The sequence below is a fragment of the Phodopus roborovskii genome, unplaced genomic scaffold, assembly GCF_943737965.1.
Source record: "Phodopus roborovskii unplaced genomic scaffold, PHOROB, whole genome shotgun sequence".
Classification (NCBI taxonomy): domain Eukaryota; kingdom Metazoa; phylum Chordata; class Mammalia; order Rodentia; family Cricetidae; genus Phodopus; species Phodopus roborovskii.
In genome coordinates, this window is record NW_026126434.1 from 6,021,090 (window position 1) to 6,046,988 (window position 25,899).

Sequence of the window (25,899 nt, forward strand, 5' to 3'; positions counted from 1 at the left end):
TCAAGCACCCCATGTGTCAGGAGTAGCCAAGTTTTAGTGCTTCTACATTGGTAGTCTATGATGCATGTGCTATATATAGGATACCACATTCAGCTTCTGGTGCTGTAATGAGTCTATGTTTACAGGTCAGCATCTGCTGCATGTTGGCCATAATAAGATGTCAGCAGCTTCATACCTTTAAGAATGTAATACTTTTAAGAAACTCCTTCTGCCTGTTTTCTCTTTCTTCAATTTCTTCTTAAAAGGTTATTTCTTTTTACTTTACTTTTTTTTTTTTTTTTTTTTTTTTTTTTTAAGTGCTGGTGGGCTGGGGCTGGCATTATGGCTCAGTGAGTAAAGGTGCTTGCTGCCAAGCCTGATGATCTGAGATTGAGCTTGGGTCCTGACTTCCACAAGTTATCCACTGACTACTACATAGGTGTTATGCTGTTAGCAGGCGTGTGTGTGTGTGTGTGTGTGTGTGTGTGTGTGTGTGTGTACATGCATACATACACAAACAAATTTATAATGACTATTATCATATATATTTCTTTTGTTGTAACCATCATATTTTGTGTAACCAAGGCAACCTTCCTGAGAATTATCACATCTGTCTTTATGGAGGTATATTCTATTGCTTTTTTAAAATTTGCTTTGCATTCCAAGGAACATAAAATTTACAGATTCAAATTTTTCCTTTATATTCTCTTTTTCTACCCTCTCTATTTGCATATAACATTTGCATGTGTGAGGGTGTACGTATTTGATGTGCTAGGAGTCTTCCTGTATTGCTTTCCACATTATTCCACTGAGACAAGTTCACTAAAACCCAAAGCAAAGTTATATGGCAAATATGTCTAGAAAACTAGTGAACTTGTTCCAGGAGATCCATTGTCTTCACCTGGCATTTACATGGGTGCTAGGATCCAAACTTTGGTTGTCATACTTGCCCTTCAAGGTCTTTCACCACCAAGTTACCTTCCCAGGCTAGTTTTGTTTTGTTTGTTTGAGCCAGGGTATTATTCTGTGACTCAGACAGGCCTCAAACTCATGGCTATCCTGTCTAAGCCAGCAGACTGTTAGGGCACAGATACAGACCACAGCTCTGTGTGACAGATTTCTGAGAAAGTGGCTTTACTCACCCTTTTTTATATTTTCGAATCAGCCAACAGAGAACAATGATGGATAAAATAACAAAGATTATCCCAAAGATAATGCCTGAACAAGAAAACAAAATAATTAAATGAAAAACATAATACAGAAATCTTAAACTCTATCTTAATAGCTAATTCTACTATTGGTTACCAATGATTCTTTTCCATGTACCTTTACTCCAGGTCCTGCTCATCCCTGGTTTTAATCTAGAACATCAGACCTACAACCACAGTTCTATAGTTATTGGTTGACCAGAGCATCCTATAAGCTTGTTCCTAATAACACAGATCTTCATAGCAATCGTGCTGCTTGGCTCAGCATACACAGTTTACCCAAATCTTTAATGGAATGCATGAGACAGGCCACTCTATGCGATAGAAATCCCCTTGGTATCAAACTCTATTTGTGCTGGTTAAATGATCACATGAGTCACTTGAGAAGATTGTCTCAGTGAGGAATTATCTAGCTCTGGTTGGCTTATGGGGTGCCTTAATTACATATATTAAGGTGACACCTCAGCCTTGCAGACACATATGTAGTAGGTAGCATCATTCTCAGGCAACGGATCATGAACTGTACAAGGATGAAGAAAGGCTCCTGACTGTGGATGTGAACAGCTGCTTCAAGTTCCCGCCATCTGACTTTCCATAATGATGGGCGAATCCTGAAATTATTAGCTAAAAAAGCTCCTTTATCCTCTAAGTTGCTTTTATAACAGTAACAGAAATGAAGGTAAAGGCAATATCCTATCTCCAGACACAAAATTCATTCACACAATAGTCTTATGACTTTATCAGTACAAATTATCAGGATGATTACCCAGAAACATATTTCCAGGTACAGGGCAAAAAGGGAGTTGTCTCACCCGCAATGTTAAAATAAAGAATTGCTGACAGTAAAAAATGTTTACTCACTAAAATGAATCAAAGATGAGGTCCCTCAATGTCCATGAGGATGTAGTCTCATTATACCTGAAACCAGTGGTTCTCAGCCTTCCCTTTAATACACTTCTTCACATGGTGACCCTAACCATAAAATTACTTTAATTGCTACTTCATATAACTGTAATTTTGTTACTGTTATGAATCATAATGTAAATATCTGTGTTTTCTGACTCCTGTGAAATGGGGTCATGACCCACAGGTTGAGATATGCTGCCCTAAACTTACATTAATTTTAATTGAACTTAAAAGAGATTTTTATTTGCATTATCACTTATTATAAGTAGATACTTACTGTTTAAGCAACCCATCACAGGACTTACCAGTAATGAGACTACTGTTTGAGTCTGAAAGAGAAACAAAGCCACAGAAATGTTACTGGCACATAATGTGGCCACATAGCTGCTTAGGCTAGTATGGTTCATTCTGATTTTAATCAAGGAGTTAGTTATTGTTTTCCTAATATAAAAAGTCTTTGGTGCTACTCTTACAATTTCATTTTATCATTTTCACTCACTGCAAACTTCTTTAATTATCATTTTATTATAAAAATAATATCACTGCAGAAGAAAATGTATAAAGCAACACAAAAGAAAAATATCACTCAAAAAGGCTTTGGCACATTTTCATTGAATATTTTTCCCCACACAAATAAAGTCTTCACACAGTGAGCTAGTAGTGCAAATTAACACAGAAGCAGCAAACACAACCTATCCCACGGACATATCACTGTTCAGTAACTTATGTTTATTTATTTTGTATTGATATTTTATGTATATGTATTGTATGCCTGTATGAAGGTATCAGAACTTGGAATTAGACAGTTGTTAGCTGCCATGTGGGCCTTCTGAAAGAACAGTCAGTGCTCTTAACCACTGAGCCATCTCTCTAGCTCCCCGTGATATATGTATTTAAGATGCTTCAAGTTTTTGCTTTTAAACTGTTAAGAAAATGTGTATTTTTACATTTTACAGTACTTCATTAGTTTATACAGGTCCGTTTACACATTGTATCACTGTTTTTTTTTTTTTGGAAAGGCTTTTCCAAATACACAATAGTACTTTCAATATACAACAATATTATTACATTCTTTTGTGTTAAATACCAATTGCCTAAAACCCTTTTCACTGTTAATAAAATGAGGGAAATTTACCTTGTTGGTTTCTTATGCTTTATTTTTTCATTCTAATGAAATTGAAGTTTGTATATATTTATATACTAGAGTAAAAATAGTATTTATGCCTATTCTCCAAATCCTGTATTCTAAGGTATTTTCTGCACTTCCTGCTTCTGTTTCCAAGGTCATGTTATACTGAACTGGACAAACATCTTTTACTGAGAAATGGCACAGGTACTAGGAATGTGAACTAGGAAGATACATAAAATGAGAGGACAACAGAGCACTTTTGCTTTTGAGTGACAGTTGGGACAAAACAAAACAAAAACAAACAAACAAACAAATGGATTCTAGAAAAGCAGTAGTTGCTCCAATGAAAAGGATCTTGGGGAATGAGAATGGACTTTAGAATATGCTTTACAATTCCAATGAAGACTTCTTTGAGTTTTCATATCTTCTCTGAAGGTGAACTACTTGTTCTGAAAGCAACACCATGCTTGCATGGGTTGTAACAAGGTTAACCCTTGCCTAAGGAAGACGAGGCTGTGATATCACTAACAGGTCACTGAGGTGGTGATGTGGTAGACCTGAGAGTGCCAAGACATTCACTCAATGGTAACTGTTCTTATTTTAATTGTTTTCAAATTTTCCCATAGTGAGCTATTTCAAGGCTGTAGCATCTCTACAACTTACTCCCTAATTTCCTTCTTAGGAAGACCAACAGCTGGTATCTTGGGCAACTTATTCTAAGTCATAGGGACAAATACTCTTTTTTCTTTTCCTTCTATGCTCTCATTTGCCTCTTTTCCCCTCAAAGAAGTAAGATTTCAAGGTTTGAGATGAGATGATATCGTGAGGAATAAGAGTTCAAAGGAGGCTGCTTTAGTCTAGATCTCAATCCAGAGAAAAATGTTCACAATGCTACAGCACAATCCATGAGTAGTTTACCCTCAATTCTGACTTCAAGAATCTTCAATTGGTAGATATTTGAACCCTTTTGTCTCCACCTCTGTGTTAGATAGTTTTATGTCAACTTGACACAAGTTATCAAGTTATGTGAGAGAAGAGAATCTCAATTAAGAAAATATCTCCATAATATCAGACTGTATGCCAGCCTATAGGGCATTTTCTTAGTGACCAACCCATTGTGCATGGTGTCATGCCTGGGCTGGTAGTGATCCTGGGTTCAATAAGAAAACAGGCTGAGAGAGCCAGTAAGTAGCATTCCTCCATGGACTCTATATCAGTTCCTACCTCCAAGTTCTGGACATATTTGAGATCCTGTCCTGATTTCCTTTGATGATGAACTACAATGTAGAAGTGTAAGCCAAAATAAACCCTTCCCCTGCAAAGTTGTTGCGGGGTACCTTTACCTAATAGTTGTCTCTTTAATCATTCCTCTTGATAATTATTTATTTAGAACATTTTTTCATTTATTTGTTATAGCATACAGTATCTATTGATATGTGGAGTGATGATTGTACCCAGGCTACATTATTTTTGTGGTTTTGGTCAAGTTATCTAAGCCCTTCATTCATTTCGCAGTTAAATGGTGTTCTAAGAATATGACCTGATGGTTGTTATGAGGCATATTTCTCTATCATCTATATCTGTTTACCTACCTACATACCTACCTATCATCTACCACCTATCTTAGCCACTTATCACTTATCTATCACTAGTCTTTGAACATCAGTACTAAATGTTCAATATCAACTTTTACAATTATTTCCATTACAACTACCACTATAGTACTTTATAATAATGCTATTAACCTTTTATTCTATGTACTTTTTGTATATACTTTTTGTGTGTACTTCAGTACCTTCTTATTTACATTTCAAATTGGTCAACAGGTTCAAAACATGAACAATTTTTATAAAAAGTTAGCTTCCTTCTTTGTCCTAAAGATCAAATGTACAGATTTTGCAGAAGATGAGGTGGAAAGATTTTAAGAGCTAGTGGAGATGGAAAACAATGCCTTCCAGACATAATAGGACTGATGCACATATGAGTGCACAGAGATTGTGGTAGAATGTACAGGGTCTGCATAGGTCTAAGACAAATGGGGTCCCAGTACTGAGAGGGCAAGTGGACATGATCTATCACTGGTTAACCAAGAAACCATCCCCAGTTGACAACAGCTTGCAAATGAAAAATTATTTTCTTCTTGTGGAGTCTCACGGGTGTAAAAACCACACTGAAGGGCAGACCCCATGCCCATCAGGAGATGGCCAAATCAATGGTATTAGAATTTTTTTTGGTGTGTGTGTCATATTGATTTGTTGGGGCAAGTTTTTTTAATAACCTTACTGGTCTTTTGCTTATATGTTGGGTTTTCAGTGTGGGTATATTGTCTCTCTGTGTGTATGTGCTTATTGTGCTTTTTCTATTCTTGTAGTCATACTTCAAATGATTTTACTAATATCTTAACTTGTATTTTGAGAGAGCACATTCTCAGCTCCCTTATCACTATATACTGTAACAGCCATCACAGTGGGCACCAGAATAGACAGACGACTGGGCAGTCAGTGAGCATACTAGGGAGGAGCTCCAATCCCTATATTTTGTACTTACAAGGTACACATTTGCCCAGAGGAGGAAACCAGCTGGCATTTGACTGGCACTTGCTCTGAGGGTTGCCTTCTAGAGTATAACCATCCTCACATTCCAAGGTTACATTATTTTCATAGTAATATTCTTTCACTTTCAACTCCTTCCGGATTTCACTTATCTCTGGGAGCTTACATTTCACTTCTACAATTAAAAAAAAAAAAAAAAAAAAAAAAAAACACAAGAAAATTAGTATTTTGTTGTTAATTGAAACTACTGTTATAGAAACAACTGCAACCCCAAACTTTGCTTTCTACAAAATATATTTTCAATAAAGAATTATTATTGCCTCCTCCAAACTTCTTATACTTTAAGTTTTTCTGACTTTCATTTTTTTGTGTACAGTAAGGGAACATGGGACACTTGATTAGAAGCATCATAAGTTAGGACAACCATGTTTTAGCCCTGGATCCATGGAGACCAAACCTAAAGAAATACCAATTTCATGTTAAATCTCTAAGTAGAGAACACACATTGATATTTTTCTCTGGAGTACATGAATATTTCTGGCCTGTTTTTGTATATAGAATAAGGAAGTCAGTAACTTGCGATTTTAATTTTTAAATACCATCTTTCTATTTAATTTCTTTTATTTCATTTAACTCATCCTTGAAATTGCTTTCTTTTTCTTTCCAGCCATGAATATCTTCTTCAACTTCAAGGAAAGCCTTTTCTGTTGCAATTGTCTAAGATTTGCCTAAAATATGTTTCTTTCTATAGGTGTCAACAAGAAAAAGATATATTTCTGCAAGTGTGATTTTCCTGCAAGAGTATTCTGATTATTTGTTAAAAAACAGCCTTCTGACCCTTCTCAAAACAGAATCTGAGTCCTGGAATGGAGCTAAGGAATATCTTTTTAGCAACATTCCAGGTGATTTCACTACTATGACAGATGGAAAGGCACTGGTATGAAGTGTGCTTTACTGGTTAAGACAAAATGAATTGTAGTAATAGTGTTAAGAAAAGGAGGGAGACAGATAGGGAGGAAGGGAAAGAGGAAGAGAGGGAGGGAAGCTCCCAGAACAGTAACTCTATGCTTCCCATTGATGACAACTGGAGAAGATTATGGAAAAAAAAAATCCTAGAAAGAGATAAAAACTTTAAGTTTTGTTAATTTAAATTAAATAGCTAATATGGTGATGATGCCTGCAAGTAGGACATTAGTACTTTTGATCTATAAGGTCTTTGCTAAGATGAAACTGAGCTAACCTAAAATAAATAGTCCTAGATTACCTAAGAAATGAATTTTTTTAATGGATTTGGAAATAGGTTTCTGTTTTTTTTTTTTTTTTTTAAGCAACTGTTCAATTGTCTACTTTATACTAGGGATAGTAAGAGTCCTGGTTACAACAAGTTTGAGGACAGATGAAGCTTTGGTCACATAAACATTAAGTTCTAAGGAATCCTATCTGAAGCATGCACTATCATCTTTAGCAAGTAACTGTTTCTTGGTGATTCAAGGCCATTATCAGTACCAATCAAATATACAATAGTGTCATCAGATAACTACAGAGATGTTTTTATGCCAGATTAGAGTATGAGTCTAGAGTATGAGACCTTATTTCAAAAACAAAACAAATTCTATCATACTATAGTAATTCACAGTTGAAGCATATTTACTGTCAGTCTTAATGGTTCAATACCTTAGTTTCTGTGGTTTGAATAGTCCTATAAACTTTCACCACAAAACATACAAATAGATATCTAGCAATTTATTTTAATAAATCCTACTTGAAATGAACATTTTATAATCAAAGGAAAATTAAATTTAAAAAACAGACTTGCTTTATTTTGGGAAATATGTTAGATATTTATATATAAATATAAATTTATAATATTCAGAAATTTATAAATTTCTGAATCCTTGGTGTTTTTTGTAAGCAAATGGTTTGGAAATGAAGGGTCCTCCATCATGTTAAAGAATGCTTACTACCCCCACTACCTCACCATAATAAATTCTTATATAAATTTGTTTTATTTTCTTTATTACACATCATTATTTATCATGCTACTTATGTACTGTAATTTTTCAAAAAATATTTATTTTCCTGTTCATTATTTGTTTCCCAGCTGGAAAACTAACTCCATGAAAACTTGGATGACTGACCTATTCGTTGCTCTTTCCACACATACAAAGACCTAACACAGAAGCCTTTGCCAGTAAACACCACAGAGTAGAGAATAGGCCAAATAACTAGATTGTGAGGTGATAAAAGAAATGATAATTGAAGAGAGATCAGCCCCGATGAATAAGTATAATTTCATGTAACTTTATATAATCTAATTTTCTTCCTACATATTCCTCACAAATTTAAAATTAGCATATCACATGTTGATAAATCACAAACACATGCTATATAAGGCTTCTCTTGGAATTCTTCCAACAAATAAGTAGTTTAATAAAGATGTAGGTAACAGGTAATTCTATGAGGGAAAATACACTGGGGCAGAAAATCAGGAGTGCAATCTAGGGTGCATGGTTAAGCTATTCTTTCTACTCACATTCACACACAGGAACACTGCTGATCCAAAGGCTTTCCATTCTAGCTAAGACACAATGACTAGCAAAGCTGCCTTTTTTAAAATTTACATCCCAACTAGTTTCCCCTCTCTCCTCTCACACCATTTCTCCTCTGCTCTCCTCTCCCAATCTACTCCCCCTCCATTTCTGCTCAGAAAAGGACAGGCCTCCCTGAGTATCAACAAAGCATGGCATATTATGTTGCAACAAGACTAAGTACCTCCCCTTGTATTAAGGCTAGGCAAGGCAATCCAGTATGAGGAATAGGTTCCCAAGAGAGAGACAAAGCATTAGGGACAGTCCCTGTTCCTATTATTAGGAGTTGCAGTAGACAAAGCTATACATCTGTAACATATTTGTAGAGGGCCTAGGCTGGTCCCATATAAGGCTCCCTGGTTGTTGGTTCAGACTCTGTGCATTCCTGAGCCAGGTTAGTTTTTTCCTGTGTGTTTTCTTCTTATGTCTTTGACCCCCTTAACCTAATATTTTGGCTGTGGATCTCTGCATCTGTTTCCATCAGTTACTGGATGAATGCTCTCTGGTGACAATTGAAGTAGTCAGCAATCTGATCACAAGAGATAGCCAAGTTAGGCTAAGTATCCACTGTTGTTAGTTATCTACTGTTGCTAGGAGTCTTAGCTGTGGTCATCCTTGTTTCAGCCTTTTAACAGTGACTAGGGGTTCCAGGAAGAGTGCTGACAGATCTTCACTCTCATAGGAGCTAAGAATATATTTCTAAAATATACTCCATGTACACTAAATACCTTAAAGGAATGAGATCTTCCCTTACTGACTCACTGATACCAACCATCGGTCTCATTATTATAGTAGTTTCACTATAAAAAAAACTGGAGACATCAAAGACTTCTAGTGCATGGCAGTAGAACAGCCATTGATCATATTGTCTCCAGGAACCTGAAAAGCACCATAAGATGCTTAAGTAGATTTTTAGTTATAAAGATTTTAGTAAAATTGGTTGTTTAATTTATTCATTTTTTTTAAAAGCTTGAAAACAATTTTTTGAACTTAAAAACAAACAAACAAAAAAACCCTTGAGCATGCAAGCTGTAAATATCAGCAGCTACTTGAAGGAGGATAGAGATGCAAGGGAAGAGTGAACAAAAAAAAGCCTATGCTCTCTTAGTTAAATTAGCATGGAGGTCAGCCACAAAGATAGACTCAAAGCCTCGTAGTGAGGAGGGGAAGTGCAGACAAAATGAGTCCAAAATGTTAGGAAATCATGCTTAGAAAAGTGATAGGAAGAAAAAGAGGAAAGGTCATGCTTTTCTAAGCAATTCTGAGAAGCAGGCAACTTACAAAGTGCATGACTATGGCCTGTAAGAGACTCATACTTATTGTTAAAAATAAAATACTTGGACTCTTCCAGACCTGGGTTTGTTTCCCAGCACCCTCACAGTGGCTTATAACCAACTGTGACTCCAGTCCCAGTGGATCTGATACCCTCTTCTGGATTTTATGGCAAAAAGGCAAGCACATGATGCACACACGCAGGCAAAATATCCATACACCTTAGATAAATAAATAGATAAATAAATACTTAAAAAGATGATTTTGCACATGAGGTTTTCTTTTAATCTTATTTTTCTTAATATTCTAGCATACTTTATATGCATATGTTGGCAATGTTACCTTGCCTACTCAGTCTCATAGGGTTTACCTAATTTTCCCTCATATTCCTCTGATCAATTAACTCCATAGTATTTGTTTCTTGTTCATCTCCCTATTTAAGAATAAATAATATGGGGACAGAAAATTAGCTTATCTTCATCACTGTTGTAATTCCAGTGCAGATGAAAATAAGGCACATAATTTTGGCTCAAAAATTGATTAAGTGAACATTTGTTTTATATATACAAATTACCAAATAAACATGAATAAGTGATTGCATATTGATGGCAGAACATAAAAGAAAAACCAAGAAAGAGAAGAAAGGAAAGAGAAACTTGTCAGTCTTTCTTGGCCTAGGAGCAAACCATACAGGACATATCACACAGAATTCAGAAGGATGGAAGCTGATGAAAGGGGTTCCAAAGCAAGGAAATACTCACTTTGATTCAAAACAAAATTTTATTAATGTAATTAACTTCTGTTGATAAGTCAGATTAGAATATAGAAGAAATACTGAAAAGGAGGTATGGGTTAAAATACAAGAAGTTAGGAAGAACAACTAGATATATACTCACTTTCACACTCAGGAACACTGCTATTCCAAATACTTTCCCTTCCAGACAGACTACAATGACTAGCAGAACTGCCTTTTAATTGAAACCTAAGAAAGAAAATGGTAGTGGACTGTAAAATTTTTGACCTCATTTCCCAAGCCTAGCCAAAAGAAGCATCTGAGGATTTTTGAGGAAATGGAACTAGAAGGTAAAAGGAGTATGTAAATGCTGAGCCACTTGACTACCACAACTTCCAGCAGGTGGGTAAAACAGAATTGTAAGGCAAAGGGACCTGTCATATAAAGTTCCAGTTTAAATTAAAGTAGCCAGGGCTCAGCCAGACCCTTACCCAGCAGCACTGATCATGCTAAAGGAACTGGGTACTGCTCACTGCCACAAATGCAAACAGACTGCTAATGCAACATCTTGCCAACCCTGGCACTGGGAAAGATGAGCTAACTGGTAGGAAATAGATTGTTCTTATGTTTCAGTTTCTGCAATTGTTGTCTATGCAGCTCACAATAGCATGCAGTTACTGAAGAATAAGTTACTCTTCTCTCAGTAATTCAGAGAAGCAGAAGACTTATGAAGTACAGGTTTATGACCTTTTTTTTTTTTTTTTTGTATGCCGTCATCCACAATTTTCAAATGATGTTTAAATCCTTATGCCCTCCTAACTCTTTTGGGTCCTGATATTTGGTGCCTGCCAAGGATTCTGTGAAGCACTGGAGAGCAGGTTCTTTGTTGTCCATGATTGGTAGTTTCAGAGGCAAGTCTGCTGTGAATAACATTTATGACCTCAGCTAAAATATTAACAATAGACAACATGATCCCATTTCAGAGCCCATAGCTCATTGCTGATCCAATGACACATGACTGGGCTTTAAAACACTGTATCTTATTTTTTTGTTTCTCTTATAAATTCTATTAATGAGGGATTATATATTTCTTAAAACAATCCCAAATGCATTGTTATAACTTTCTCAAAATTACTAGAATTATTTTCTATTAGAAAATGATTTTTTTCATTTAGTGCATTACCTCTACACTTTAAACCAGTAGGTATACTTGTTTTTTGAATCTGTCATTTAATAAATGTCCCAGTTTTCCCTTCATATTTCCTTTTATCAATTCTACAAGTCACCAATCTTGCTTATATACAATATCAGAAGTTCTCTTCCCCATACCAACCTTCCCATACTTTAGACAAGTTCAGACTTAATTTTAATGTCCAGCATAGATCAGGCCTTCTCACACTCACCCTTCATTACAAACGAAGGACACTTTGGCCCCAAGTTGAAGATTTAGTGGAAATAGCACACGCCCATTAGGAAGCTGGTCCAGGAAAACACCACAGGATTTCACTAGAAAAAAAGAGCCAAACAGAAATAATAGCAGTGTGTGGAAAATAAAAACACAAGCCATATACGTCAAGCCAGATGACAGCCTAGAGACCTGCACATGTGGGAGCCACAGGACTCTGACATTCAGAGAAACAGCTCCATGGAGAGTGCTAGAGCAATGGTTTCTGCTTGGTGGAAAAAAAATCATCTTTGTTTGGGGGTATACTTCTAGTGTTGGATTTCTAAACAGGATGACATATTAAGGGAGAACAAATTTTATGGTGTGAAAATTTCCCTCAATGAGAAATTGGATCACAGATGCCAAGAGGATCACAACTATATGTGGGTAAAGAAAGAAGAAAAGTAGAACAGCTTTATTTATATATGACAAATTAAACAACCTTTCTGCCAAAAGTGACAATACAATGCACACTGTGACTACAACTAAACAGTCTTGAGTTATTGTTTTCTCCCTAAGAGGTACACAAAAGTTATTTACTCCCAATTTCTTTTTGGTTTTATTTTGTTTTTCAAGACAGGGTTTCTTTGAGTAGCCTTGGTTGTTCTGAACTAGCTCTGGTGACCAGGCTACTTTTGAACTCAGAGATCCACCATTGCCCGGCTACACTTCCAGTTTCTACTCATCCTACACAAAATTAAAGATTGATGGTTTATTTTAGATTCCCATACTAGAAGGGCATCACCAAGGGTTTCATACATTAGTCAATAAGGAGAATCTAAATGTTCTAATATATTTCCCAAAGGGTAAGCACAATGGTGCTAACAATAGTTTCTGCTCTGAGCTTTGAATCCTGCCTCACTGATGGGGAGCACACACACACCAAAACCTCCTACCAACTCAATTTTCCTCCTGAACTTTAGAGTATTGGTCTAGAATAAATGACTTCCTTAAGGATTTCCAAGTATTTTTGATGTTATAATACTTGTTTTGAGGGCTCATCTTTCATGTGTTTTCCTTGACTAATATATTGAGTTGTGATATTTGAAGACTAGGCCGATTAAATTTCTATTGATCCTCAGTGCCATGCTATACATTGTTTTTTGATTGTTATGGATAGAAACATGAAAACTACAACTTTTTTGCTCTAGGACAGTGGTTGTCAACCTTCTTAATGTTGTCATCTGCTAATACAGTTCCTCATGTTGTGGTGACCCACATTTATAAAATTATTTTTTTGCTACTTCATAACTGTAATTTTGCTACTGTTATTGAATTGAATCATAATGTAAATATTTTGGAGATAGAAGTTTGCTAAAGGCGTCCTGTCCCAACACATACATTGAAAACCACTGCTCTAAGAACTCTAATTAAGTTTTGCTACCTGGAAGATATATGTATCAAACTAAAGGACAAGAGATGTGACAGACACCTTTATACATCCAGGGATAGTATCAGGTTAGGCAGTCTTAAAGACTTTCAAGTGAGCAGTAGCCACTAAAATTCTAGCAACACCAATGACTATCAATGACTGGCTCTATCCTGGAAGTAGTGGCAGGGTTTGGATATGTCAGCCATGACAGGGGCTGACAGTGTCAACCAAGATAGGGCCAGCTTTATCAGCTCTATTCCTGTAGCAACAGTAGCCCCTGATCTTTGGCAACATTGTTTTCCTGTTATTCTTCCTGTCCTTCTAATATCTTTACAACCCATTATCTATAGGAAAACCCTTGTTCCTTAAAGAATCTGCCAGATGGGCAGACTTGGATTTTAATTTTTGCTCTGCAAGTTAGTATCTGTATCACTTTGGAAAATTATCTAACCCCTAAGCTTCAATATGGAGGAAATGATAACTACTCCACCACTTCAATTTAGGAATTAAATATGCACATATTTAATATGACTAGCCATGGATCATTCATTACATATTAGTAAAGATTACACATGTGAATAACTGTTAAGGGCATGGAAATGGCAATACATGAAAAGAAATTCTGTATATGAGAATTCCCAGGATATATCACATTCCTTGTTCATATTTAGCTCCTTCTCAAATTTGAGTGGATGTGCCTACAAGGGTGCACAAACACTCACATAATCACATGTCCCTTCTTGATTTCATATTCCCTCCCAAGAAAATTTATTCATCCAATGTATTCACCACGCACCCTCTTCCAAAAACCACCCTTTATCTCTGGTCCTCCAACACCCCAATAACATTGCATGCTCCCCAAGCCCTGGTTAGACTTACCCTTGAAGCAGCTTGGTAACTCTGGCTTCCATTTGTTTAGTTTGTTACATTGCACACTGCTGTTTCTTTCCATCATAAATCCAGGCTGACATCTAAATTCCACAATATCCCCTAAGGAAAACAAGCTTCTGTTTTCAGACACCATGAATGCATTTTCAACATGAGGAGGTGTACATTTCTTGATTTCAATGCACTGAGGAGGAGGGCCACTCCAGACTCCAACTTTACCATCAGTGCTGGTACAGTGTAAGGATGGCTCACCCACCAGGTTAAAGAGATTCTTCCCTCTCTCATCAGTTTTGCAGCGATAGGTAACCACCATCCCATAATGAAAATCTTCTGTAGGAGCAAGGAAATCTCCATTGGCAATGGCTTGGGGTGGTTCACAAGGAATTACTGGGCAAAGAGAGCAGATTAATTTTTTTTAATATTAATAAGGGAAATCTAATAAACTACTGAAGTGAAGATACTTATACTCATTATAAATGTGTATAAATGCTACTAAAAGCATTGAATATTTATTGACTTGCCAATGTGTTTTTAAATGTTGCTATTAAGTGCACATAATAATTTTTACTTATAAACTTTTCTTACATTTTTCCTATAAACATATGCAGTTATAAATATAATTGACCTTTTCATTTGAAATAGCTTTTTGACCACATTTCAGAGTTTATATCAGCTTTTTCTTCTTGCTTATTAATTTTCAAATTTGCTGATAACCAAAAGGAAGTTTTTAAAAAATAATATTCACTAAGGAAAAAAAGGTTTAATGAAATACAAAATGACAGGAATACAAAATTAATTTTGAGTGTCTGCAAATATATAAGAAAATTGGTGAAACTGTAGATTACTATATATTAAGCATTTGAAAATGTAATGGTTAAGTAAAAACATAGACCATTAATATTCTTTCAAAAATACGTAAGACACTGGATTGTACTGAGAATTTTTAAGAATACCAAGGGGAAAAAAAAACATAAATAAGTTCTTTCAAATTTCAAATATAATTTCAAATACTTTGAGACATGTACAAGAAACCTCAACTTTATAAGATGGCTTTTTATGCCCTAGTTTACAAAAACCCCTAAATATACTGAAAATGAAGAAAGTGCCACTGGGCTACTGTTCCATGGGAAAGAGGAAGCCAAACCAATAGTAGGTTACTAAGATTCTATTGAACTTGTGGGCTCACCAAATCAAGGGACAAAATCTGGAGTCCTGCTAACCAAGGAAGTCCTGGTAATACCTACAAGTCCTGGTAATACCTTGTAAATACTTTTATAATCAAGGCTGACTGACACCTGCTATTTCCAAAGCTGGAAATCTTAAAGTAATGCCAAGTAAAATTAAAATTCCTGACACTGAATCAAAATAGTGCTATTTGGCAGTGTCCTGGAGTCTTGCAGCGAAAAGAAAACTATTCTCTGAAGAGTGTGGGTTATTGCTGTGTTTTAAATATAGACAATGTTTCCATAGCAATCATGTACTAAAGGCTTGGTCTCCAGAGTGGCATAAATGCACATCACTGAGGATGTGCCCTTGAGAAGATGTGGGACCTTGACTCTTCCTCTCTGCTTTGGCTCATTAGTTTAAGATGTGAGTAGTTTTGTTCTTCCACATGCTCCTACCATGAGGTGTTGCTTCAGCAGAGGTCCAGAGCAATAGAACTACAAAATCAGGGACTGAACCCTTAAAAAAATTGAGTTGAAATAAATATTTTATTATAGAAGTTAGTTATCTCACTTATTTCATTACAGTGATAAGCAAGTGACTTGATTATTTTTGTGTTGGTCTCCTTTTATAATGAGTCACCTGCTCACCTCTACATAACAAGCATATTAATCATACAAAGAGAGACTGTCTAACCTAGCTCATTCCCCAAACCTTAAATCATTTTTTCTCTGTAATTCTGTCTGATTTGTTGTTATACCAGGATTCTGTCAGGCCTAATATGTAGTTTTGGCCACCAGTTCTCAGGAAACTAAAGAGATGGTGAAAAGCAGAAAAAGAAGAGTTATTCAAAGTGAACACACAGGGAAAAGGAGAAGAAAAAGAGGGCCATTGACTCCAAAGCCTGTCTTCTGGGTAATGACAGACAATTACAGAGAAAGAACTGGGACAAAAGGCAAGATTTTTTTATGATTAAGCAGCCATGGTCCTTCCTGCTGTATAGTCTCCTTTCATTGATCATTGTCTCAGCCCTGGTCCTACAAGATGGTCTGAAGAAGTCCTTACTGCTTGAAAGAGCAAGGTGGTTCTCTGGAGATTATTTCTGTACCAAGTATCACCTCGGTCTGTTGGCTAATTGTATTATCAAGGGGTTGGGGTGGAAGAAGGCTGCCCCTCATGATTTTGCAGATTCATAGCCTAATTAACACTTTATCTTGGGCTACCTTTAGACCTTTAAATAGCCATTCCTTGTCTACTTCTATGTCAGACCTAATATCCTGTGACTAATGGAAAAAAACATTTGGGGATATATTAACATAATCCTAGTTTCTACTAATCAAAAGTCTATGAATACCTTTAGATAGCATCTGAGGTCTATAGTAGAGTATAGCATCTGCTATACTTCGGCCCACCTACTTAGTGAATGTATTTTAAAAGCACCTTGATTATGGCTATAGAAACTTTGTGAGAGAAAATTCCTTAAAATAAGCTGTATATGCATGGACTGACTGACTGACTAAAACTAGAGAGCCTGGGATGTTGTAGGTTGTAGTCCTCCAAACCAGCCATTCCTTCCCCACTTCTGTGTCATAACTAACGTTTTGTAACTAATAGATAGAAACCTTCTGGAATCTACTACCTTAGCAAACCACTACCTTCTACCAACTAGAAAGCTAAAAATGTCATCAGCTATCATCTTAGATCTATAGAAAAGCTTTTCCCATATTGTTGTAACTGATATACCCAACAATCTTTTAAAATTGTCTTTTTTATAACTTCCTTTGTTCTGTAAAACTATGAAAGTGTTTCCACACTAGAACACAGAATTTGGGGTAATCTAAAACTGTTTTCCTCAACCATAGTCACTTAAAATAGCTCCAGAATAAACTCCCTTATTCCTTTTAAAAGTATACGATGGAAAAATGTCATAATTATAACAGACAAAGGTTTCTTGAACAGAAAATAAGTCACTAAGGGCTGGACAGATGACTCAGAGGTTAAGAGCACTGGCTGCTCTTTCAGAGGTCCTGTGTTCAATTCCCAAGAACCACATGGTGGCTCACAATCATCTATAATGACATCTGGTGCCCTCTTCTGGCCTGAGGGCATACAGGCAGGCAGAACACTATACAGGATTAATAGAACAAGTTACTGGGGAAAAAGATTTCTAATTTTGCTTCAACAGAAAATAAAAAGCTGTGGATTCCTTCCAGACTAATGTGGTTTGAGCAAGCCAGACCCCCTGAAACAGCGTTCCTGGTGATCCCAACATTCAAAACAGCTTAAACAAGGCAGCTTTGCAGACTACAGCCAGGATTTCTGCATCTTCTTAGGATCCCCCATAACAGCACCCCTTACCAACAAAAAGCAGTTTGGAAAGAACGACGCTCAAATTCCCAAATATTGTTGATAAACGTTTCTTTTCATTTAAATGGACTTGGTTATGAATGGTTAATGATCACAACCAATATTTTTAAAGGTAAAAAGGAGATTATGGTATAGATATGAATACTTTGTTTTGGAATGGATTTTCATTATTGATACAATTTAAGGTCAATTTTGTGATATCTATATTTCTTTTGTTTAGGTATTGTGTTTTTATAGCTCATTTAGAAATGTAATGTATGATGTAGTACAGATTATAGATAATTACTTATGATAATCAAAGCTTAGAGTTAAGTTAGTTATGTTTTTCAAGATACACAGAGATGTATTTGAGACAGATAGGCATTCTTCAAACCTTTCAAAGACCTACAGAATATGGCATTTAAAATGGTTTAGGGTTTTTCTTGATAGTGAGACATAAATGCTCCTGGCAACCCCACCTGCATCAGAAAGGAAGATGGACATCGAAGAAGCGCATTACGGAGTTTACTTCCAATATGGCAAGACTAGCCATTTGGACAAGATACTGCTCTTGTCTGGACTGTTTGACTGTATGCTGTATAAACTGGATGTGCAGGACCCATAGAAATGTGATTGGTGATTCAAGATGGACATTGCTACAGAGTTCCTGCTTCATGGACAAGTCTGCCAGACAGTCTGTAGGACACAAAGAAAAGTGACTGACAAACTGCCAATACAAGTAAACAGTTTAAACTTTCCTACTTTGCAAAGAGTCTGCCAAACACACTATGGTCTATGGGCTGAAGATGGAAGATTACAGAAGAACTTCATGTGACTGATAGGCAAGATGTCTCTGTCATTTCTAGAGTTTATATATTATCCTTCTGTGGTCTTTGAAGGAGTTGAAGACAGTTGTGGTTACAGTTTTCCTTAGTTAGGATTAAAGATAAGTTACATATAGGACTTTAGACTCACAAATATAGGATAGATGATAGAATAGTTTCTTAAATCTTGCTAAATGTTAATGGACTAAATAGTGTTAACTGTGATTCTTATTTGATAACTGTTATGTGATATATTTTGCTATGTTAAGGTTAAAACCCTCCTTTTATTTAGACAGAAAAGAGGAGAGGATGGGAGATGTCATTATGTATATATGTTTCTCATACTGGTTTAATGAATAAAGCACTGTTGGCCAATAGGAAAGCAAGACAGGCGGGACTAGGAGACAAGGAGGAAAGAGGAAGTAGTAAGGAGGAGTCAAGATGGAGAGACCGGGGAGACCAGACGCCTGCCCTACTCCCCGGTAAGGAGACCACATGGGAATACATAGAAATGGGTTAATAATTAAGACAGAGCTAGCCGATAAGAACCTAGTACCTGGCCAACAGCATTATATCAAATATAGAGTCTCTGTGCATTATTTGGGGCTGGCGCGGCAGCAGGATAAGACCAGGCGGTGGGAGGAAAAACCTTACTCCCTACAGGAAGGAAGGAACAAAGGAAGGAAGATCAGTAACTAGAAGGTTAGAAAGTTAACACTGTTGAAATGTAGAAATTTTATTTTCAAAAAGAAACAAAAGAGGCCATAGACCAAAAGAAAATGTAATTGTTATATTTGTTGGAAAATATGCAGTCTGTCACTTGATTTTTTTTTTACATAAAATGCATATGTTTAAATACTCTGTATGAATATTTAAAGTGAAAGTGTAGGTTAGTCCATAGCTTCACTAACCTTGAAGAATACTGACAAAAATTTTACTAATTTGCCAAGCAGAATGATAAATATATTAGAGATTGAAAAACAAACATAACTTAAAGTGAATTGAGGTTAAAAAAATAAGATTTGAAGACTTTTATACATTTATATGTTCTAATTTAGAAAAGGAACATGCCAGGACAAAGAAGAACTTAAAGGAAGTTGCCAAGAAACCTACTCAAGAATGCTGCAGTTGTCTTCTGTCTTAGGGTTACTATTAGTGTGATGAAAAACCATGACCAAAGGCAACTTGGGAAGGAAAGAGTTTATTTTGCTTACATATCCTGAAACACAGTCTACTGAGAGAAGCCAAGGCAGGAACTCAAATCAGGAAGGAACCCGAAGGCAGCAGCTGATACAGAGGACATGGAGGGTGCTGCTTATACTCCCCATGGCTTTTGTATAGAACCCAGGACCACAGCCCAGGACTGACACTGCCCACAATGGGCTGGGCCCTCCTACATAGATCACTAATTAAGAAAAGCCTTACAGGCTTACCTATAACCAGATCTTATGAAGACGTTTTCTCAATTGGGAATCCTTATTTTCAAATGACTCTAGCTTGTGTCAAGTTGAGCTAAAACTAGCCAGAACATCGTGATTAACTTGAAGAACAGATTCTAAAAAAGGAATTTTAATAAAGATTCTTAAAATCCCTTACAGGGCTTTAGGTTTACAACTGTGATAGAACACTTTCTAAAAGACATGAAGGAGGTCCTGGGTTCAATCTCAGCCCCCAAAAATATACATGTATTTCCAGAGAAAATTTAAAGTACATGAGTAAAGGTAACAGAAATAAAAAATTCAACTTACTCTGACAAACAGGTGCCTCATTATCCCAAGTGACAGTTTTATCTGAGACTATGCATACAGCAGAGGAGGAACCAATGAGGCGGTATCTACACACAGAAGAATGTTAATTAATCCATAAGTAATTGCCTGCTTAAATTGCTGATTCCCAGAAATTACTACTACCTTACAAGCATCAGGAGATATTTTTTTCTTGTCAAGACCATGAGCTCTCAAATCTTACATGCTTCTTTGGACTTTTTGGTTTTCTTCTTAATACCTTCCCAACTAAATGAGATTTTTCTTTTTATTATCTTACATAATCTTCAGTAAATTATAGTGGTTTCCTGTAAGTCTTACTTTTAAAGACATAACAAACTTCTTGAGGGCAAAGGATATATCATGTGTATGTGTATATTATACTAATATGAATGAATTCATTTATATCTCAAAAGCATGAATGCCTACTTAAGGGTATGCCTTTTTAGTAAGATTCATTAACCTAGAACCAAGGAACTCAAATGTGACCAAAAAGTTAAATAAATTTTTCATACTTTAAACAGAAATACTTGATTAAAGGCAGCAGTTCTCATTTATTATGCTGCTAATTGTCTAGTGTGCCATAAAATTAAAACAACTCATGACACTTATTTCATATGTATTTTGTTAGATTTATACATAAACATGTCATTTTGGGAAGTACAACTACACACTCTCTCTCACACTTTCTCTCTCTCTCTCTCTCCCCACATCTCCCTCCCTCCCTCTCTCCCTCTCTCAGTTTTTTGAGACAGGATATGTCTGTTTCTTTCTGACTGTCCTGGAACTCACTCTGTAGTGCAAGCTGGCCTTGAACTCAGAGATCTGAATTTTGGGATAAAAGGCATGTGCCACCACTAACCAGTGGGAAAGAGGACATGATTTTACATGAAGGCTTGCATATTTCCCACCACAGAAAGAACTAAAATAAACACAAAATCTCTTGTACTGTCTATTTACTGTGATACTCATTTTGCTCCTTCCCATTCCTGATTTTCCTCACTCATTCTTATGGTTGGTAACCATTTCTATAATTATGTAATTTTTAAAGTTATATAAAGAATAACATAGAATGTGGCCATATAGCTTTCTATTCAGCATAATTCCTGGTTATTTATCAAGCAATTCCTTTTGCTGTAAGTTAGAGCACATAGCATGATGCATCATTCATTTAACCATTTACCTACTGACAGACAATAGAGTATGTTCAAAATCAGGGACATCCATAGAAAGAAGATAGCTGTTCAGAGACAGGGCAGGGAAAAGCTTTCCTTTCAGAGAGGTGAAAATGATTTTGTGCTGCTAATCTTATAGAAAAGACTTCCTTTAACCATTGAATACAATTATTGAATACAAGTTATAGACTTGTCATATGTGAAAAATATAGGAAAATTATATTCCTTTTATGACTAATTTTTAGAGAACTTGAGTTTGAATTTTTTCAAATTTTTCTTCTTCTAGCAATAGTTATGTTTTTATAACTCATTCTGTCAGTGTGATATATCACACCTTATTTATACATTGCCAAGCTTGCATTTCAGTGATAAATTCCCACTTAATCACAATGTATGACAGTGTGTATGTTGTGTGAGTAAACATGGGGCCTGTGTGATAGTGTGCTCATATGTGTGTACAAGGAACTCAGAGCAGGATGCAAGGCATCTTCTTAGTTCACTGTCTTGAGATAAAATCTCTCACTGGGCTAAAAACTCACTCTTTTGGCTAGGGAGGTTGGCCAGCAATCTCTTAGGATCTGTCTGTCTCTCATTTCCCCAGGCACAGGAAGCCATGACTTATATGGATGTTGGCAATTAATGTCATTAGCCCCTGGTATGCACTCGTAAATTCTGTAGTAGAATTGTAGAGAATAATAAGCATGTTTATTAAGGATATTGGCCAGCAATTTTCTTCTGTTGTCATGTCTGATTTTGGTATTAGCATAATATTGGCCTCATAACATAAATTAGAATTCAGTGATGAAGCTATCAGGTCCTACAGTTTCCTTTGTTGAAAGGCTGTGGTAAGTAAATGGAATTTATCTAAGAATTTATCTTTGCCTCTTCAGCTACATTCAATTATATACCTTTCCTCTCAAAGATTTACCTGCTAGGCCAATTCACAGTCACCACAGCTTCTTTAGCTTCTTTGTCACAGTTTGGTTCAGGATTTATTAATGCAAAGACTGTGGCATCTGGTTTCTTAGCTTTGATTTTTTCTGAAACTCGCACACACACACAACACACACAGTGGCTTGAATAAGAATATACTCCATAGGCTCACATATTTGAATGCTTAGTCATTAGGAAGTAGTACGATCTGAGAAGGATTAAAAGGATAAGGAGATATGGTCTTATTGAAGGAAGCATGTTACTGGGAGTGCGCTTTGAGGTTTCAAAAGCCCACACCAGGCCCAGCATCTCTCTCTCTCTCTCTCTCTCCCTCTCTCTCTCCCTCCCTCCCTCTCTCCTGCCCAGTCTGCCTAGAGATCAGGATATAGCTCCCCACTCTGATGATAAAGAACTAACTTCTGAAACTGTAAGGAAGCCAGTAAGTAGCACTCCTCCATGCCTCTGAATTAGCTCTTACCTTCAGGTTCTTGCCCCATTTGAGTTCCTGTCCTGACATCCTTCAATGTGAACAGTGATTTGGAAGCATAAACCAAATAAACCCTTTCCTCCCCAAGTTGCTTTGGGGTATTTGGAGTATTTCATCACAGCAATAGTATCCCTAACACATAACAGAGAGGGTGTGTGTGTGTGTAATGCATAAGCTAGAAGTTAATATTAGTAATTGGATTATTTACAAAAAACAAAAACAAAACTTTATATTCACCTCAGCCAAGGTCACCCAAAAAACAGTATTAACTACCAAGTTATTGCTACTGAAATCATGATTTATACCTAGTGAAATTATTGTTAATACGTTCTGCTATTATGAAGAGACAAAAACACATTAATTTGTTTCTGATATAGTGTAGTCATGATAGTTGTCTACTATTTTACATGTTTTACAAACTGTTGTATGTATGCTTGAGAAGAATATAGATTCTTCTGTTATTTGATGGCTATTTATTTAAAGCTGTTCCTTTTTAAATGAGTTTGTTGAGAGTATTGAAGTCCTGTATAAGTATGGTAATGCTGTCAATTTCATCCTTCAATTCTGCTAATATTTGCTTTATATATATTCATGTGTTCTGACATGAATATGCGTCTATAATTGTTACATTCTTTTATTAAATTGACCATTTTACCAAAAAACAAAGCAGGAAGTAACAAGTCAGGAAGAGACCTGACTAGAATGTAGTATCAATGTTCCTGAAGTCTTGATCGAAGAGATGTTGTTGTTAACTCACCCTGTATTACAAGTATAATTAATAATGGACCCAAACCGAAAGTCTGTGAGTACGTGTACTTTGCCATTGTCAAGATCTTTAGGAGTTTCACATTGTTTGCCTGTGAAAAAGAAACAGAATTTTGGAACTAAGTAAAGTAAACTGAACTTTTCTTAGTTTATGAGATTCTAAGTAACTATAACTTACTGTAGAGAACATACATAATTGTTACATTTTGCAGATTTTTGCCACTTTGAGGAAACTAACCAGATACTACTTTCCAAAAGAAAAATCCGAGTTCTTTCTTATTGTCATATGGTGACTCCCAAAAACATGTATACATCATTTATTACCAAAACATTCTTCTAAATGTTCTAATTCATATGTCTCAAAGTCTGGGAATTTTTTCTTTTTCTTTTTTTTCTTTTTCATCTCTTAGTTACTAAATGCTCTTTTGTTTCAGAATCATGAATTACTTAGTGACATTTGCAAAGTTGGATACACTAAGTGAAATATCCTGAGGGTACTTTGCTTCAGTCATGCCTTATGGTGATCATTATTATTAAATTTATTAACACTTGAGAAGACAGAAGCACAGAGTAAAAAAATACGACCTACAAGAACGATTCAATGTACTGTATACCTTAGATATTATTAGTGACATATGTCATAATTTTAAATCCAGATAAACTGAAGCTCTACTATTTGTCACAAAGTATATACTATTTGTCAGCTTCCTCTTCAGTTACTCACGTATACATATATTTTCAGCACTTGTCCAGTCTGAGTTTTGTTGACAGATGATGAAGAAATGCCTGCTGAAATGTCCTGGGCGACATTCATACATCAAATATGTTCCAATGGGAAACACAGATTCATCAGTTCCATTTAAACGGCTGGCAAATGAAAACCATGGTGGGGATTGGCACTGGCCTGGAGAATGACAACAAAGCAACATTACTGTTATTAATGAAAGAACTTTTCTTTCTCTCCATTTCACTCCATAGATGTTATCAAAGAAGAAACAGAATACTCTAATAGTAGTAAAAGGAATAATTCCTTTAATGGGTATTTTTAAGTAAGCTTTTAAAATAACTTCAGTTAGCATCTATTATTAAAGTCTCTGCTTTTAAAAATGCCTCTGCTTTAATAACATTTTTTAGATTTATTCATTTTATTTCATGACTCATGCACCACATGCATGCGGTACCTTTGAAAGTCAGGAGATGGTATTGGATCCCCTGGAACTGGAGTTATGGAGACCTGTGTTTTGTTTTGTTGTAAGCAATGTGTATGTAGCTTAATTCACATGTAGTATATTAATATAATATAGGTAGGGCAGATAGTCTTTCACTGAGGGGGAAACTCCACATATGGTTCCAATTGTCAACCAGTCAGAGAGTATCTATGCTTAGATGTTATCCATCCCATCCTCACAAACATACTCATGCATTGAACCACCCCCTCAACACTCTCAGTTGTTCAGCAAGCTCTAATAGCTTGCATTCAGGAATGGATCAGCACGTTGGCCAAGGACTCAAAAACCAAAACTGTATTTCATTTGTGAATGTATTTCCTGATATATGTTTTTATTTAACTTCTAGATTCAGTTATCATCCCTTAAGGCTTGGCAGAATTAACTTGTCAGTTCCAATAATAACTAATCAACAATTAACTGTTGGAAAAAATCTTAACTTTGGAAATATTACATTTTTTGTTATGACTTCTTTTCCTTCCAATACTCAGTTAATTAGTTTAAATTATAAAGGATGGATTAAGGCATACAAAAGATTTTGAGCAACATATTTCTAGCTATTATTTAAGTTGATTGCATCATGTTTTGCATATGGTCAACTTTGGCAACTGCAGTATGTATGTTAGTTTAAAATTATTTTATAACTTACTGATTTTGATGGATCTGCTTGTTCTACTAGATGCTCAAAAGTCATGTTCAAATATTCTATTGTCTATTTCCTTTCAATATGTCCACTTTTTTATATATTGTATCATTAGAATATGCAAACTTAAATTGTTATATTTCATGAAAGGTTAACTGTTTATCATAAATATATCTAGTTTTCACAACAATCTTATCTTGCTTTATGTTCTATTTTGTTTGTGAAATAAAACTAAATAGGAAAGCATATTTAATATCCTATATTTCAATTGTTTTGTGTGTGTGTGTGTGTGTGTGTGTGTGTGTGTGTGTATGTGTGTGTTCACTTGGAAGCCTGGGGCGATGTTGAAAATCATCCTCTATCAACTCTTCCAATTTTCTCACTGGAGCGGAGTCTTTCAGTGAAACCCACACCTTGCTGATGTGGCTCATCTTGCTGGCTAATTACTCTGGGGATCCCCTGTCTATACTTTTAGAGGCTGGAATTACAGGTAGGCTGACAC

At 35.8% G+C, this 25,899-nt stretch overlaps 1 protein-coding gene across 3 annotated transcripts in view; it reads right to left on the minus strand.

The window, feature by feature from the left end:
• Positions 1-25,899, minus strand: part of Cr1l (complement C3b/C4b receptor 1 like) — a 45,555-nt gene that overhangs the window by 12,951 nt on the left and 6,705 nt on the right. For all 3 annotated transcript variants that reach the window (XM_051186697.1, XM_051186698.1, XM_051186696.1), the window contains exons 2-10: positions 24,253-24,432; positions 23,521-23,620; positions 20,154-20,239; positions 14,063-14,458; positions 11,771-11,873; positions 10,531-10,616; positions 5,770-5,949; positions 2,399-2,422; positions 1,122-1,197 (exon numbers count right to left, since the gene is read on the minus strand). In XM_051186697.1, coding sequence (XP_051042654.1) covers positions 1,122-1,197; positions 2,399-2,422; positions 5,770-5,949; positions 10,531-10,616; positions 11,771-11,873; positions 14,063-14,458; positions 20,154-20,239; positions 23,521-23,620; positions 24,253-24,432 — 1,231 coding nt within the window. The remainder of the gene's footprint in view (positions 1-1,121; positions 1,198-2,398; positions 2,423-5,769; positions 5,950-10,530; positions 10,617-11,770; positions 11,874-14,062; positions 14,459-20,153; positions 20,240-23,520; positions 23,621-24,252; positions 24,433-25,899) is intronic.